Source organism: Camellia sinensis, chromosome 2 (assembly GCF_055761805.1).
Source record: "Camellia sinensis isolate YWXY chromosome 2, ASM5576180v1, whole genome shotgun sequence".
NCBI classification, from domain to species: domain Eukaryota; kingdom Viridiplantae; phylum Streptophyta; class Magnoliopsida; order Ericales; family Theaceae; genus Camellia; species Camellia sinensis.
Window position 1 is genome coordinate 196,059,382 of NC_138962.1, and position 18,674 is coordinate 196,078,055.

The following is an 18,674-nucleotide window of genomic DNA, read 5'->3' on the forward strand; positions in this document are numbered from 1 at the left end:
CAAAAAAAAAAAAAAAACCACAAATAAATAAATAAATAAAACCCACATAAGAATAGTTCCTAACCCAATATTTTTCTACTAACTTACCTTGTAAACCTTGAGATGGCTAATTCGACTTCATCCCCAGATGGAACAGAAAGTGGTATGCGAGAATTGGCTGGAATCTGAAAGTCAACCTCAGAAGAAGTTGAAGCTTCCATGGCTGTTTTAAAGATACAAAACCAAATATAATTAAGTTAAAAGGATGAAAATAATCGTTTTGGCTTACCTATGAATGAGGTGGAGCCTTGCATTTATAATGAAGCAATATTACAAAATAGGAAACGAACAAAATACGAAACGAAGATTAAAAAAGCATTAAATCTATGATTGACATAATCACAGATTTTATACACACTACCATAATTATAATATCACTATTTCCTAATTCTAACACTACCATAATTATAATCAATATTTCCTAATTCCAACACTCCCCTTCAAGCTAGTGTGAAGATATTCAATAAACATAGCTTGCCGATAGACGATTGAAGTAATGTTGGGCGATTGAAGTAATGTTGGGTCTACAAACTTAGTGAACATATTTGCTAACTGCTCAAAAGAAGAGACAAATGATGGTCTCACAATATCAATCCGAGCCTTCTCTCGAATAAAATGTATATCAACCTCTATATACTTAGTATGCTCATGCAGGACGGAATCAGAAGACAGCATAATAGCAGACTTATTGTGACAAAACAAAGGCGCAGGAGCAGTCTCCTCATATCCCAACTCTGCCAAAATAGAACGTAGCCATAGAATCTCACAAGTGCCTTTTGTCGTAGCCCTATACTCAACTTTTGCAGAAGACTTAGAAATAATTTGCTTGCTTCTTACTTTTTCATGATATAAGATGATCACCATAGAAAGTACATAAGCCAGAAGTAGAAAGCCTATCCAGTCTAGATCTTGCATAGTTAGCATCAGTAAAATAGAAGAGTCCAAATTAAGGATCAATTGTGAACAACAATCCCAAGCCAGGAGAGGTCTTCAAATAGATGTGATGAACAACATCAAGATATTTTGTACGAGGTGCATGCATGAATTGGCTAACCACACTAACTGCAAATGTCAAGTCAGGTCTAGTAATGGTCAGGTAGATGAGACGCCCAACAAGACGCCGATACATGCCTGGGTTCTCTAGTAATTCGCCAGACTCTGATGTGAGCTTGACATTGGGATCCATAGGAGTAGAAGCAGGCTTACACCCCAACATACCAGTATCCTTAAGTAAGTCAAGAGTGTACTTCCTTTGAGATAAGGAAATCCCCTGCTGTGAGCGAGCCACCTCAATCCCTAGAAAATACTTGAGATTCCCCAAATCCTTAATATCAAAGGTGTCCCCCAAATCCCGTTTTACTTGATCAATGCCTAAAGAGTCATTACCAATAAGAATGATATCATCCACATAAACCAACAAAACTATACACTGAGCTGCAAAATTATGACGGATGAAGCACATATGATCTGAATGGCACTGAACAAAGCCCATAGAGATGATGACTAAGCTGAAACGACCAAACCGAGCTCGTAGAGACTGCATCAAGCCATACAAAGACTTGCACAATTGACATACTTTCCCCGAATACTCCCCCTTAGCTTGAAAACCAGGAAGACGGGCCATATAAATCGTCTCAAGAAGATCCTCATGTAGAAAGGCATTCTTGACATCAAGCTGATAAAGGGGCCAAGAATGGGATGCTGCAAGGGAGATGAGTAGACGAACAGATGTAAGCAAGGTTCTAAAAAGCGGTTGTGATTGTCGTAACGGTAGCGGTGGCGTAGTTGCGGTTGCGAGGTATAAAGGTCGTAGCGTAACGATTGCGGTAACCGAAACCGTGAATTTTTTTATTTTTTGCACAATTTGAAAAAAACTTACTGATACACTTATTTTTTTTCATGATCATATTTATTGGGTTTAAAACAAATATTAATCAATTTTTGTAAATTTTTAAGTATGATCCAATATATTTCATATTTTTAAATCACTATAAACTGAGTTTTTTACATTTTATTTTTATAATTAATGACTTTATATAATATAAAAAATCAATCACTAACTATTATATATAAGATAAACAATGACAAAAGTAAGAGAATAAATAAGAGTATATATATACATATATATTTTAACCAAACCAAATAGAAAATGACCACACTTATTATTATTATTATTTTCAAACAATATATGGATAGACACGTACAAACAAAATGGTTGAGTAATAGCAGCTGAATAGAATAGCGTAGGTCTTACAGTTTCAACAAATCAATAACATGTTCTTCATCTTTCCTCTTCTCTCTATCTCTTGCACCTCCATCTTCTCTCTTTATCTTCTTCTCTCTTCTCGCTATCCCTCTTCTCCCATTTTCAGTTTTTTTTTTTTTTGTGTTTTTTCGAAAGAAGCGATTCGGTACTGTTACGTAACAGTGCGTAACAGGCTGTTACGGCCGCTACGACCGACACACCTGTGAATCTCAATCACACTGCAAAAATGACCGTAACGGGTGGGGGTAACCACCACAATCGTTACGTAACGGCATTACGTAACGGTTGAAACCGCTTTTTAAAAGCTTGGATGTAAGCTTGGCAACTGGGACAAAGGTAGCACCAAAATCCTTGCCAGGAACTTAAGTGAAGCCCTTAGCTACTAAGCGGGCCTTATAACGATTAACGAAGCCATCAGGTAGGTACTTTATAGCAAATACTTAATAGCAAAGACCCATTTGCAACCCACGGTACTCTCGCTAGAAGGTAAAGGAACCAAATCCCAAGTATGATTCAGTTCTAAAGCTGTCATTTCAGTTTGTATGGCCGCCACCCATTTTGGATTCTGAAGGGCCTCTGACACAGACCGAGGAATAGACTTGGACTCAAGCTTATCAAGGAAAGAATGATATGAGTCTGAAACCTTGTCATAGGAGAGATACTGGGAAATATGATGATCTACACAGATACCCGATGGTCGAGGGGATGTTGATCCCAAGAAGGATTACGAAGAGGAAAGGAATGAGATGTATGTAAAGGGAAAGAATTACCTGACCCAAGATTCGAAGAGGTGGCAGGAGGGGACTAGGCATGAGGGTATCGAGAGTATACCTGCAATAAGGGAAGGGGGGAAGGAGGCAAAGGTGGAGGATGAGAAAGGGAGCAACCTCATCCGCAATCTTGTCTAAAATGGCAATGGGGCGGACACTCGGTGTATCTGAAGGGGAAACCTGCAACAGGGGGTTAGGACTAAAAAAGGAAGATTCTCACAAAATTTAACATCTAAAATGTGGTGAAAGTGATGAGACACGGGATCAAAACATCTATATCCTTTAGACATGGAAGAATACCAAAAAAAAAATACAACGAACAGACTAGTCATATAACTTAGTGCAAGTGAGACACCAGTCCTGAACAAAACATGTACACCCAAAAACACGAGGTAAAAAAGGAAAAAGGGTAGTATTAGGCATAAGAATATGGAATACGGTAAGGCCATGTAACACACAACTAGGAGTTCTATTAATGAGATAGACAGCAGTAAGAATAGCTATGTACCAATGAGACTTGGGCACACGCATACCACGAAGAAGACAATGTACGATAGACATGATATGACGGTTTTTACGTTCAGCCGCACCATTTTGCTTAGGGGTCCGAGGACATGTAAGTTGTTGAAGAATAACCATTCGATTAAGGTGGAAATGAAACTCGTTGGACATGTATTCCCCACTATTATCAGAGCGGATGTTCCTAACAACTATATGAAATTGTGTCTTAGCCATTTGCAAAAACTGAACAAAAATGGGAAACACATCAAACTTGCGGTGAAGTAAATAGACCCAAGTGCACCTAGTATGATCATCAATAAAAGTCGCATAATAACGATGACCCAAAAAAACAAGAGCAGGAGAGAGACCCCAAACATTAAAATGCATAAGATCAAAATCACTAGGGGCCCGTGTCATGTGGTATATAACTAGTACAGATATGTTTAGACAATTCACAAGTAACACAATGAAATTTAGAATCCTTACAAGCTTTACTTAATAAAGGGAAAAGTTGACATAAATATTGAAAGTTAACATGATCCATACGGGTGTGTCATAGCACTAAAGTTTGAACAAAAAAAACACAAGATATAGAAAGAGGCAAAACGGATACCTGAAAACTGGCTAAAGTCAAAGAAGGCTAGTCTGATGGATCCCCAAAGTAGTATAGCCCGTCGCACTCATATCTCCAACCAAAAATCCTCTTCGAATTCAGGTCTTGTAAAAGACACGAAGAAGGTGAGAAGATGACAGCGCAGTTAAAGCTTTTGGCAAAACGACTAACAGATAAGAGATTATAAGCAAACTTGGGAACATGCAACACAGAAGATAAAGTGATATCAGGGGATAAAGACACAACACCCTTATGTTGGACAAAAGAGCAAGAACCATCAGCAAGACACTGATTGGGCAACAGTGGTGGGTTCAGAAAAAGAAAGAAAAGAAAACTCACCAATCATATGATCATTAGCCCCAAAATCCAAAATCTTTGAAGGACTAGCAGACCAAACATGGAAAGCAGTAGAAGTACCTGTAACAAAGGTGGTAGTAAAGGATGATGGACCAAGAGAACCAATGGTGAGGGACCCAAGTTGAGCCTAAGCTGACCAATCTGAGTCTGTAACTGCTGTAGATTAGGGACATTAGGAGGCTCAGAAGCAGAAGTAACTTTCACAAACGCAGTAGTGCGAGCAGAGCCAAAACCACATAGAGCAAGACCACGAGGACGGGAAGGGCGTTGCCTCAACTCAAGATAAAGTTTGAAGCAATGGGCTTTGACATATCTAGAAGCACCACAATGATGACAAGTAACAGAACCGGTGGAACTCTGACAACTAGAACTCGCAGCAAGAGCCATCTGATCTGCTAAAACTGGAGGGACTGAAGGAACATTAGGCTGAACCAATTGCCGGCGATGCTCATCACTGTCAATAATGGCAAAAGCCTCATAAAGAGATGACATGGGTGATGTGTTTAGAATTTGAATTCGAAAACCCATGAGAAACTGAAAAGTGTGCTGTCGGGCAAACCTCTTGGATACAAGGGAGGCAGCTTCTGGTGGAAGGTCAGTTAAAGGCTTATATTGAGCAAGTTCCTTCCAACGAGCCTGAAGATATCCAAAAATTCAGCTACAAAAAGGCTAAGAGAGGACTGAGAGGCCCAGGCTATCTTGGTAAAGCTCGAAGATACGCGCATCATTGTGATCATGAGCGTACATCTATGACAATGCCTGCCACAAACTTAAAACTATATTGCAATAAAGGAACATATGATAAATCCGATCTTCCATGAAATTGAACATCCATCCCAATATAGTGTAGTTATCGATATCCCACTGAGCATGTATAGGGTCTGTCGCAACTGGCGGGGTAATTGTAGATAAAAGCCAATGAGCCATTCCCTTACCCCAAGATAGAGTTTAAGGGAACAGCTCCAGGCAGCAAAATTTTTCCCATTCAACACAATGAATAAGAGTGTGATGGGAAAGAAAAAAATCAGTACTTGGAATAGGCATAGGTTTGGTGAAGACCGCAATAGAAACTTCAATAGGAATGGTATAAGATGAGTTATCCATGGGGAGATGATGAGGGATGAAATAGATAACAATACAGCAACATAATCCGAGTAAACAACCAGAAAAGCTAGAAAAAACTCAACGGCTAAATGCTACCGAATAAACCTGGGTAGCCCACAAAAAGAATAGGCAAAAAAAGGTCCAAAAAAGTGCTTAAAGTATTAGCACAATAACCTAGAAAAGAGAGAAAAAAGGTTCAGACCACCCTAAAGAGGATGTCGAAGTACTCTAGGCCAGGATGAGACCTGGTCGGCAGCAGCAAGGCCTCTAATAGGTTTAATACAGTCCTGCCGAGGGGTATAGGAGGGTGGGTAAGTAGTTTCGGGTGTCTAAGAGTAGTGGGTTTGGCTGTCGAGAGGTCTAGAGGAGAGAGGAGGTCTATCGACTGCTGGAGGAAGAAGAAAGAAGATGAAGAAACTGTTGGGCAATGAAGAACAGGGGCTAAAAGGAAAGAGGGGGTGGTATAGGGTTTCTGTGCTTTGGCTTTGATCAAGGTTATTAAAGGCGGGCTTAGGCGTGTGCCTAAGGCCCAAGTCCCATCCAGACCTAAGGTTTGCACCTTGTAGTGTTCCAGGCTAAGCAACTTCAATAAGGCACGCCTAGGCAACTTCAAGTCCCATCGTATTACGATTGTGATAAGATGCCTGACTGGCCCAAGACTTGCGTCTTGAGGGCTTTTTTATTGATGCTTTAATTGGTTTTGTTTAAAATCTGACCATTGATTTAATATGGTACAGTTACAAAAGATCCCTACTTTTATTACAGATGCCAATATATTGGGCATTCAATCCCAAATCAATGATAGAAGAAAAATTAGCCCTAATTTCTATCTCCAAAAAACACTAAATATTTTAACATTTCATTTTATTTATGTTGAACCCTAAATTTTTTACTTATATTAAATTATATTTTTTTTCCCGTATAAGGTGCGCCTCACTTCGGTGAAGCATGCGCCTCACTTGTACCTTGAGCCTAGGCACCAGGAGACCTTGGCACCTTGGTGCACCTATCGCCTTTAATAACACTGGCTCTTCTACAAAAAAGGATGAAAAGAATTGTTTTGGCTTATCTATAAATGAGGTATAGCCTTGTATTTATAATGAAACAATATTACAAAATAGGAAACGAAGATAAAAAAAATAAAAAAATAAAAAAGACATTAAAATCTGTGATTGACATAATCACAAATTTCATACACACTACTATAATTATAATATCACTATTTCCTAGTTCTAACAACGTTCACCATGCAATATATTGCAGCTAGATCCTAACATATACATAACAACTACAAATTCTAGAAGTTTCGCTGGATAGGCATTGCCTTGGTAAAGTTATGCAAAGTTGGCAATATGGTCTCCTAAAATTTGATTAAAAAATGAAGTACCAAATTAGTTTAAGTTCAAAAATAAAAATATTTTATTAAAAAAATTCATAATAGAACAACTTCATATATACTAAGAAATAGATAAGCTTGGCTTGAGTGGCATTTGGATTTGGGTTATCCAGGATTCATTATGCATATTAAGCCATTCGTATTAATTCCATTCAAGTGGGTTTAAGATTGTTCGACGGCTAAGTGAATGCCTTGCAAATAGCATCTTTGTACCTTCCAAGAAACTTCCCTAATAGAAATGTTTGTTGCTAGAGACGTCATTTGGTGGTCCTTCACATTGAGGAGCTTCTACACACCATCATTCTTCTTAGTTCACACCATTTTTTTTTAATTAAAATTTTGCCCCACAAAAAAATTACCATTAATGAAAAAAGAAACACACCTTCCCTCCCAACCCCACCATCGCTAACCGCCACCCCTTGCCACTACAAAACCCTAGTTGCCGCCCCACACCATTTGTGGGAGCAATGGAGAGTAACAAGGGAGGAGGTGAGAGGGTTAGGTTAGGTTAGGGTTTGAAGGTTGAAGATGAGTGTATTATGGGGATTAAGTGGTGTGAACTGAGCAAAAAATAAAAACCAAAATTGTGTGTGAATTGAACAATGATGTCAACTAACGAAAAATAGGATGTGGGAATAGAAGCTCCCTTGGCATTGTGCCAACACCCTAAAAGGCGCAATCACGTTAAACTTTATGTGATTATGTAACTCTTGAGCAGAGGTGTGCATGGTTGATTTTGGGGAAAAAAATCAACCGAGTTGAGAATTTTTTAATCTACTGCCAACCAAACCACCTCCAAAACCAGCAAGTTGCTTGAATATTTTGGCGATTTCAAACCAATGGTTTGAACAAGTTGGACGGATTATAAATACAAAATGAAAAATAATATTAGTGAGCATATAGCCTTCATTTATCGTTTTTTTTTCTTTGTTGAAGTTCAACCCAAAAAATTTATTTTTGAATTTCAACCAAAAAATTTATTATTTGTTTTGAATCCCAACACAAAACCAACAAACTAATCAATGCATGATGATATTCATGATTATACTTTACAAATTAATATACAAAAGAGTCAAATTAAGGGAAAAATATGTGATAAAAAAGAGGGGTGAGTATTATTTGATTAATGGTATATAAGCTTAGTGTAAGATTGTTTGTGAGCAAGTGTGCAAAGTAATTTTTGCATATACATATAGGTGGGTTGGGTTGGTTTGTAGACAAGTTTGAAAAAAGACTATATCTCAAATGCCATGTCATGTATTGATCCATGTCTTCAGCCTTTAAGGCATAGCTTGCCTTTAATAGCATTATGAGAGTAACCACTTTATTGGTGGCCATATTTATTCGAGCAATTTTCTTATTATTTTTCTTGTCAAGTATAGTGCATTCACCTTCATCAAATTTCACCAATTATCCTTTTTTTGTATCAATTGGCCCAGCCTTAATAGATTTTGTGTTAAACTATGAACATAAAAAACGTCATGGATTAGCTTGGTGCTACCTCCCTTTGGTTGCATAGCAATGGTGCCCTTTCCTTCAATGTTCTGAACCTTCACATCTCCAAACTTCACTTTGGATTTCACTCCTTCATCCAAGCTAACAAAGCTGCTATTGTTTCCCGTCATATGGTTGCTGCATCTGCTGTCAATATACCTCGTGTCTTGTGCTTCTTGTTGAGTGTTCATGTAAGGATAGAACTGTTGGTTTGAAGATTCACGCTTTTCTGAAAAGTTAGCTTCATCCTTTATACGAAACCAACAATCTTTTTCAAGATGGTTAGGATTCTTGCATCTTGTGCAATTTTGGAAATGGCAATCCATGCTTCCATGATTAGTATTCTTGCAAAATTTGCAGTGAGATTCAGATTGTGATATACCTCTTGCAGTCCGTTGAGTATGCCCTTTTCCTCCTCTTCCGTGGCCACGATTAGATTGGCCCCTCTGAAATTGATTGCCTTGATTTTGTTTCTTGTTTCCTCCATCCTTATTCTTTGACATATTCATCTTTGTTTGAAAAGATTGCTCCAATAAGTGATTCTCCGATCCTTGAAACTCATTCTTCAAAATCTCCCATGCTTCTTTCGATTTTGTTGCAACCATTATCCTTGGAGCAATTGTTTTCGTGATTGCTTGTTGAATGAAGTACAAGGCTTTGACATCTTTCATCGTACGTTCTTTCAACTTCTCCTTCCTTGCCTCTAACCACATTGAATATTCTTCTTGGCTTTAAGGGCTTTCGTAACTATTTTCAACCAAATCCCACAGATCTTTTGAGATGAAAAAGGTTCTCATTTGAATGCTCCAAAAATCGTAATTTTCTCCTTCAAAAATCGGTAGTGCGGCTGGTGAATATTTGAAGGTTGTAATGCTGGAACTTGCTGCCATTCTTTGAACTTAAACCTTAGCTGTTTTGTTTTGTAGGACCTTCGATGCTCTGATATCACCGTTATGTTGCTGCACAGTGTGATGGTGCAGTAAGAATTCAGGACAGTTAGGGAAGAGAAGTTTTGTGCATAAATTTGTTACAAAAAAATTGTGGGTACGAATGAGTTTTTATTTGTGACAAAGAAGATGAAAAATATGATACTTTTTGCACTCATCCTCTTTTTTCCTTTATTGATGTAATAGCGTTCTGCTTCATTAATAAAGTTCTTTTCCATTGCTGATAAAAATAAAAATAAAAATAAAAAAAGATGAAAAATATGTACTCACTTCAAGTTATTTTCCTCTATTGGGCTTGCACAGCTGAATAAATTAGATGCCTATCATTCTAGACTGCACCTAATGCTCCAAAAATTTCAATTTAGATCATGGTTATCAAAATTGCAATCCAGATCGTAGGATCATACAATCCTAAATTGTCAAAACAATCCAAATCGGTGTTATAGTAGGATCACATTTTTCACTTTACTTTTAATATGCATCATCCCTATTTGCATTTTTACCTTATTTTTAATAGGAAGTACAACTTACGATCTTCAATCCGACCTTAAGATCCGATTCACAAGACTCTCTCACTGATCCTACGTAAGATCTTGGTTTTAACAACCATCTAACACAAGATTGTTGAAATTGGGATCCTATGTGGGATCTTTGGGAAGGAGTCACGGATTGAACCGTAAAATTAGATTGAGAATCATAAGACTCTAATTTCAATGCAAAATGAAATAAAAATTTATCTATAATGATAATGTATGTAAAATAATTTCAAAATCATTAAAGAAAAATGATAATTTGATATAAGGCTATGCTAAGGTTTATTAGAGGAGATGCTTCAAGAGGGATTTATGGTCAAATTTTTTATATAGATATACATATATAAGAAATAAATAACAAGAAAAGAAAAGAAAATAAAATAAAATACTGGTGGGTATGGGATTGTAGTAGAATCAGGATCGTGGTACGATTCTAAAATTTAAGATCCTAATGTGATCTGAATTGTTTGGCCCAACTGGAGTTATACAATTGTAAGATCCTATGATATGCATCCTGATTATGATAACCATACTCTAACATGCCATTCAAGATAAATTAATTTCAAGTGCTCCATTTTTCATAGACTTTCAAAATAAAACACCGTAGTCATGTCATCTAACAGGTAGTAGCATCAAACACCCCATTTTCATTATTTTTGAAATTACCTAATATTGAAAATAAAGTACACACATGGAACATCATAAAATTCCTCATCCAAGAATTCTCTCACACAATAACAAAATGCTATTAAAATTAAGAACACCCTAAACATGTTTACAAATATATTTAAAAAAAAAATAGAAAATCCTACACTTCACTACTTTTTACCACAAAATTAAAGAGATCAGATGAAAGGAATGAGTTTTACCCCTCCCCCCCCCCCCCCCCCGAAAAAAAAAATTTGACAAGTCTTCCAAGTGAACTAGACTTCAAGAGGGCTTCTTGTTCTTCAAATGGTGAGTCTTAGATCCAAGAAGCACCAAGAGGGGCATTGGGATCTCATGTGTAGAAGTGTAAAGAGAGTGTATATAAGCTTAGGGAGACCAACAATGGAGGAAGGGGAAAGAGGGCTAGCTAGAGTTTTTGGAGGAGGGGGAAAGGCCAAGGATGTTCAGCCATGTAAGAGAGGAGAGCCTAACTCTTTCAAGTCTTTCAACTCAAGAAGACAATGCTAGCTCACCAGAGTAAGGACACCCTTTGCCTGAAAAATAAATAAATAAATAAATAAAAACAAGAGAGACAGCTTTTGGTTTAAAAAAACAAAAAGGCAAAGACTTTAAAAAGTCTAGTCTTCAAGTGTGTGGGGATATATTTTCTGAGTCCCAACACGTGGCCAAGGTGACACCGACGTGTCAGCCGAGGTGCCACGTGTCCAAGTTATGACGCCGAGGTTATCTCGGTTAGGCCGAGGTTATCTCCGAAGATATCGGAATCCGGGATAAGCGGATAAGGGACAAGAGTCCTAGAATGGGAGAAGACTTCAGTTTGGGTAAAGATAAGACTCTTAGAGAGTTTATCCTAATCCTACTGAGAGTCCAAGATTAGCAGTAATCCTAAGTCCATAGGAGTTAGGCTTTTGTTAGGACAAGGATTGAGTTAACTATAAAAGAAAGGCACCCCCGATGGGTCTAAGGTACGCAATTTTGTATTCTGAATAGTGAGTTTAGCACTATTGATTATCTTTTGATCATCGGAGTGCCCCCAGGTGGACGAACCACCGCCGGAATCTTTTCTTTTCTGTTACAGGTCAGCCAGGTGTCATCTATTCTGCCAGTGCTCTCTAGCTGAATACTGAGTTGGCAGTGTGGTCAAAAAATCACTCACACAATTTGGCGTCGTCTGTGGGAAAGAGAGAAGAATAGATGGCCAGTGACGGATAGAAGGAAAAGATTGGGGACGACATTCTTGCTGGGAGTGGCAGACCCATCGACCTTGATGTCGAAGGAGACAACCGCAACACAGAAACCCGTGACCAGAATCACAGCAAGAAAGACGTCGACCGGGATGGCGACGTACCAAAGAACTAGATCGAAGTGGGTACTACAATGAGGATGACCTCCAGGTATGGAAGGATAGATGCCTACGAATGGACGATGAGGTAAAAGAGATGGCAAACAAATTGGCAGACTTGCAATCAGTCGTCAATTTCATGATGCAAAACAATGTCATGTAGCCACCATACCCACTGCAGGACACGCCGGTCCCAGCGGCCAATGCCCAGAAAGGAAGACAGAAAACAATCCCAATGGCCCCCCAGCACACCAGAAGCGAAAAACAGTCTCACCGGCCTTCCAGGGAGGTCGGGCGAGGAGAATCAAGGAGAGAAGAATCACGGAGAACGCGTCACACAAAGGAGGCAGACCCCAAAGAACATCGGCATGTTCAAGAGCAGACGCTATGCTTCGACACAACTAATGGAGAAAGGTCGAAGAAGACTCACCACGAAGCTGGAAGTAGTGCACCAAAAAGATTGAGATCAGGAGATAGCCGAGCTCCTGGGCGGACAAAGGAGGACTTAAGAGACTACCTCAAGAGGAAGCAACAAAAGCCCGATGCCGAGGTAAACTCCCTTGATAAACCGAGAACACCATTTTCAGTGGAGTTGGACAAATTTGAGGCACCAAAGAGATTCAGTATGCCGAGGTTCCAAATATACGATGGTAAGTCAGACCCCAACTTCCACGTTAGATTATATTTGAACTCAATGGCATTATATAGTGGGAACGAGTTGTTGCTCTGCAAAGTATTCCCCTCATCTTTTGGGGAGATTGCATCAGATTGGTTCCACAAACTACCGAAGGGAAGTGTGAAGACTTGGGAAGGCCTGGCCGAGATGTTTGTGGCCAGGTTCGTGACAAACAAGCTGCAGCCATTAAGGGTGGACACATTGATGGCTCTAAAGATCAGTAAGGATGAAGGCCTTAGGGCCTATGTAAAAAGATACTATGAGGTGTTCAACCGAATACCAGAGTGTAATCAAGAGGTGGCGGTTGTATCTTTTAAGAACGGCTTAAAAGACAACTGTCCACTACGAAAATCTTTGGCAAAGACATTGCCAAAAAGTATGGAAGAACTCATGGTGAGAATCGAGAAGTATGCCAGAGCCGAGGAAGACACGTCGGGAACTAAGGAGACAAAGCAAGAGAAAGGAAACGGCTCGCCGAAGGGAGGCCGAGGTAACAATGGATCAAGCAAGCAAGAGTGGAAGCATCCAACAGATGTGGACGTGAAGAACTTCTTATGGAAGAATATCATCACCAGATTTGGGATTCTAAGAGCAATAGTCACTGACAATAGAACACAGTTTGACAGCAAGTTAATCAAAAGCTTCTGTGCAAAATTCAAGATTAAGAATTATTTTTCAACCCAAGCTTTCCTCAAAGCAATGGACAAGCAGAAGCATCCAACAAAGTTATCTTGGATGGGATAAAGAAAAGGTTGCAGGCAGCAAAGGGAAAATGGGTGGATGAACTACCAAGTGTGCTTTGGGCATATCGGACTACGCCGAAAAAATCAATGGGGGAGTCCACCTTTGCCATGGCTTATGGCACAGAAGTTGTCATTCCACTGGAGGTCAGCATCCCAAGGATCAAAACCCAGGGAGTAGAGAATGGGACTAATGATGTACTCTTAGCTCGAGATCTGGATATACTAGAAGAAAGAATGGAAAGGGCTGCAATTCAGTTAACAGCATACCAACAGCAGCTTGCTAGGGCTTACAATAAAAAAGTTAACCCAAGGGAGTTCCAAGTCGGCAACCTAGTCTTGAGAAAAGTCGTCGGCAACAAGAAGGATCCCAGGGAGGGCAAGCTTGGCCCAAACTGGGAAGGACCCTACAGAATCACTTCGGTATTAGGCAACGGGGCATATCGGCTTGAAGATATGAGGGCAAAGAGTTGCCAAGACCCTACAATACTTGTAATCTGAAGTCTTTCTATCATTAGATTTTCCTTGTATTTTGCTGACTTAATGAATAAAATTTTAGCAGAATTCTTCTATATTTATGACTGATAAGACACTTGCTGATGTTTCAAAAATGCATGCATAATGAGAACCCAAGTGGAACTTAGGTTCACATTAGGGGGCAGAGAGAAGATAAATGATGTTTAACACTTGTTGAAACTTGAGAAAAATTTTCAAGTTGAAGTTAAACCGAGATTATGTTTTACATTTATTGAAACTTGAGAAAAGTTTACAAGTTGAAGTTAAACTAAGATTATGTTTAACACTTGTTGAAACTTCAGAAAAGTTTACAAGTTGAAGTTAAACTAAGATTATGTTTAACACTTGTTGAAACTTGAGAAAAGTTTACAAGTTGAAGTTAAACCGAAATGATGTTTAACACTTGTTGAAACTTGAGAAAAGTTTACAAGTTGAAATTAAACCGAGATGATGTTTAACACTTGTTGAAACTTGAGAAAAGTTTACAAGTTGAAGTTAAACTGAAGATTATGTTTAATACTTGTTAAAACTTGAGAAAAGTTTACAAGTTGAAAACTAAACACTTGTTGAAATTTCATGAAAAAATTTACAAAGGTGAAACCAAGGTTAAGCCAAGAAAGGTACTTGGGTACTTGCCGAAGTAAGTCATCAGTTTGTATAACCAAGGTATGCCACCCTAAGAAGGTTGCACAAGATTGAAATATATATTAAAGGTATGCAAAATATTCTAAGTATGGAATAACACAAGAGCAATACAGAGAAGACAAAGACACAAGCATTCAGAAAAGAGAGTTTATATATCGGCGATATAAAGAGTTTACATTACTTCAAAAAGAAAACAAAAGTACAAAATACAACGGAAAAAGACATCAAAATCAAGACTTTTCGGCGACGATGGACGGTTGGGTCTGAAGTTCGGATGACTGCTGGGAAGACACCTCGGCCGCCTTTTCCGCCGCAAGCTCAGCATCAATTTCTTGAAGGGTTTCGTCTAGGCTCTTGTCGGCAAGAATTGCGTCGGCTGGTGCCTTCTCAGCTATAGCATCTTCGGGAACCTCCTCACCCTCCTCATCTTGAGTCAAGTCCAGGACTTGCTCATTCAGAAAATGAGACTTGGTCCCATCAGTCTCCTTTTGTTTCCTCACCAAAGTCTCCTCCTCGGATTCAGATTCATCGTCGGGTTGACTTGGAGTTTGAGGGAATGGAAGGGGAATGGCGTCGGCATTTTTGAGGTCCGAGTCCTCGGGGACTTCCAGCTTTTTTAGCAATGTCATCCAACCAAGGGTAAAACCCTTGTTGTATGCTTGCTTTACTTGCTTTTCGTAGTCTGTTGTGACATCGGCCACTCCTTCGTTATAGCCCTTCTCGTCGGCGGCTTTGACTTCGGCCTCTTTGGTAGCCAAGGCTTCTTGAAGTTCGTTTTGGGCCTGGGTCATTTTTTCTTCGGCCTCTCTTTTGTCAGACTCGAGAACCTTCTTAATGGCCTCGGCGGATTCTGCCTTTTCTTTGGCAACATTTTGGGCCTTGACAGCAGCCTCGGCCTGCTCTTCCAATTTTTTCATCTTTGACTGTAAGCTTTTGTTGGCCTTTTGAAGAATGGAGACCTCCCTCTTCGTTTCGGTCAGCTTCTCCCGATTCTCGAAAGATTGTACTGAGAAAGAATGGGCATGCTGGATGGCCTGAAAGTAAATAGAACAGAAGTTAGAAAAAATTACAAGTATGAAATGAACAAAAAGAAAGAAAAAGTTGCCAGATAAAGAAAGAAAAAGTTGCCAGATAACCTCGGCGTCATAACCTGGACACGTGGCACCTAAGCTGACACGTTGGCGTCACCTTGGCCACGTGTTGGGACTCAGAAAATATATCTCCACAACTGCCTCCTAGGTTCTATTACCTTGACATTCTGAGGTGATGGAACCTATATCGGTACTTACTATCATTATGTCGGCTTAACATATCTTACCTAAGATCTTCATTCAGATCGACATGCCTTTGACAGAACAAGAATTTCAAGAATTTCTTCACACGTATGAGTTGTCATGCATCACAACTCAACCGTTTCAGTCACGTGTCCTTCTCTTACTGGATCGTACTTGGTACGCGCTTCTAAATCGTCTCGCGCATGCGTGCGCCATCTGTCGCTCACGTTGTTTTAGGCGCATTAATTCTGTTTTGTTGTTGTTTCAAGTTTTAACAAAAATCATTTCCCCCTCTTCCATCTTTTCACTTTTTCCTATCGTTTCTGAAGTTTTCTCTCTCTTAGCTCTTTCAGATCTTCCATTGTTTCAAGCTTCTAACGCTCTGCTATCGCTACTATTCACCTCTTCCGACGCAGTTTTCACCGATCTTCCGCCTTCGTAACCGTCGTCAGACTTCGGCAATCCTCATTACGGCTTCCCTCTTTCTGGTAAGCCACTATTTTGCGTGGTTTCAGTTTCTTGTTACCTTACTGAACTTTACTGTTTTACCTGCTGTTTTTGCAATCTTGTTCATATTTTTGATATTTCATCTTGCATCTTGTATTCCACCGTATATTTGAATATGTTTGTTTCATGATTCTGTTTTTACCCAAATCATCTTCTTAAATATACACTGATTTCTACCACTGTTCTTGGCCTGATACACCTGTGCAAACTTTTTGTCTTGATTTCTTGATGGCTTCATCACCATTCCTGATTCTGAAACGTATCCATGTTTTTCTGTTTTTCCAGATCCGTGCGTTCAATCTTCGTTTCCTTAGATCTAGGTTTTGAGATTTGTTTGTAGAACCCACAAATCTTTAGGAAAAAACTGAAACGATTCCCACACATTCTGTGTATCTTCCAGCTTTAGTCAAGGTTCATAAAACCTTCTAGAAATACACCCTTCTAAAATCCAACCCATTTAGTTAAGCCGATATCATGGGTATGTAGAAGCATAGGGTAGACACCTCGACAAAATTAGAATACTTTAAGCGAGAGTTCTCCATCCCTGCTGACATCCATCTAAGGTTGGCTGGAGATGACGACTCCATCATGCCCACCACTGACTCTATGCCCTTCCCTGTAGTGACCTTTATCGAGTGCGGACTTCGGTTCCCACTAAACATCCTTTTTCGTGAAATACTTCATTACTATAAGTTGAACCCTATGCAACTTGCCATCAATTCCTATCGAGTTATCAACGGTATAATTGCCTTAGCCAAACAAGAAAATGTTAGGATCACCTTAGCCGACATTCAATACTGCTACACCATGTGTGGCCTCAAAAAAGATACGGGCTATATTTACTACCTTAAGCCGAGGTCCACAGAATACAAAATCATAGCCGACCTCCCAAACTCCAACAAGGGAGCTGGAGACGATTACTTCATTACCTCGGGGAACTGGGAATTCACTCCAGACAAGGACCTCCATCTCTATCCTCTTCCTCGATCAGTTTTTGTAGAGGGCAATGGTAAGAGCCCTTTTGAATGCCAATGGAATGTGGTGGGAAGACGATGACTTATGTCTTGCCCACACAGACGAAGACTGGGGAAGCAATCAACCAGATGACACCTGGTACCTTGATGAGGTTGATCACATGACAAGAAGCGGGCGGTACTTCAAGCCCCCGCACCTAGACCAACACGAGGCATCTGGGAAGGACAAAGAAGCCGAGAGACAAAAAGAGAAGCGGATCGAAGAGGAAGCTGTACTGAAACAGCTGAAGAAGATACAAGCAGACATCTCCATCTAGGGACTGCTTATGGCGTCGCGAGTACACAGACAAGCTGTCTTATCTGCCATGGACAAGGCCAAACTCTCTATAGATACTACACCAGAACAGTTGGTTGGGCTGGTTTTTCCGGGAGGAGGTTCCCCGGCATTAACCTTTTCAGACAAAGAACTACCACCTGAGGGCACAAATCACAACAAACCCCTCTACGTTTCCGTGGAATGTAGAGACAAGTGGATACCGGTGGTACTTGTTGATACCGGGTCCACTATCAATGTCTGCCCAACCAGAACAGCGTATGCAATCGGGTTGAAGCCCGCGGACTTCGTGCCGACTGCTCAGGTGATCAGAGCATATGATAATACTAGCAGGGAAGTGATGGGGACTGTCAAAATTCAGACCCAGGTTGGTCCCGGACAACACAACATTGAATTCCATGTCTTGGACGTTCCCGCAACCTTCAATCTACTCTTGGGGCGGCCGTGGTTGCACCAAGTAAAGGCAGTCTCTTCCACTTTACATTAGATGTTGAAGTACCCTCATGGGAAGGGGGTGGCTATTGTCTTCGGGAATTCATCAATCCATCCGCCACTGGAAGTGTCCACACCAGTCTTGGAAATCGAGCATGGCACTGAGGATGTGTTCTTATCACGGTTCACTTTGGCTGAGGCTCGAGTGGTGCAGAATATTATGGCTGTGAATGAGGGGGTGTACGTCAGTGCTCAATCCGTCTACCTCATGAACAAGTTACAACACATCCCCGGGATGGGATTAGGAAGGAGCGGCCGGAAGGGCGTCGCAGCATTGGCCGAAGTGCCACACAACCCTCATACCTTTGGCTTGGGTTATATGCCCACCAAAGAGGACTGGGTGAGGAAGGGAAAGGAAATGGCCGGGAAAGCCAAAGCAAAGAAGGCAGTGAAGCCTTTTGAGTTAATGCATCGATCCATTCAGGGTACCCTGAACGGACGCTTCGTCCGGGAGGGGGAGGACTTCCCATTCTGTGGCTTCCCAG

At 40.1% G+C, this 18,674-nt stretch overlaps 1 protein-coding gene across 1 annotated transcript in view; it reads right to left on the reverse strand.

Moving 5' to 3' along the window:
• The window catches only part of LOC114304208 (uncharacterized), a 67,101-nt gene that overhangs the window by 36,159 nt on the left and 12,268 nt on the right, over positions 1 to 18,674 (reverse strand). Inside the window, exons 2-3 of the mRNA XM_082916524.1 lie at positions 8,548 to 9,499; positions 88 to 202 (exon numbers count right to left, since the gene is read on the reverse strand). Of these exons, the coding sequence (XP_082772650.1) occupies positions 88 to 202; positions 8,548 to 9,253 (821 nt within the window). The 5' untranslated portion in view covers positions 9,254 to 9,499. The remainder of the gene's footprint in view (positions 1 to 87; positions 203 to 8,547; positions 9,500 to 18,674) is intronic.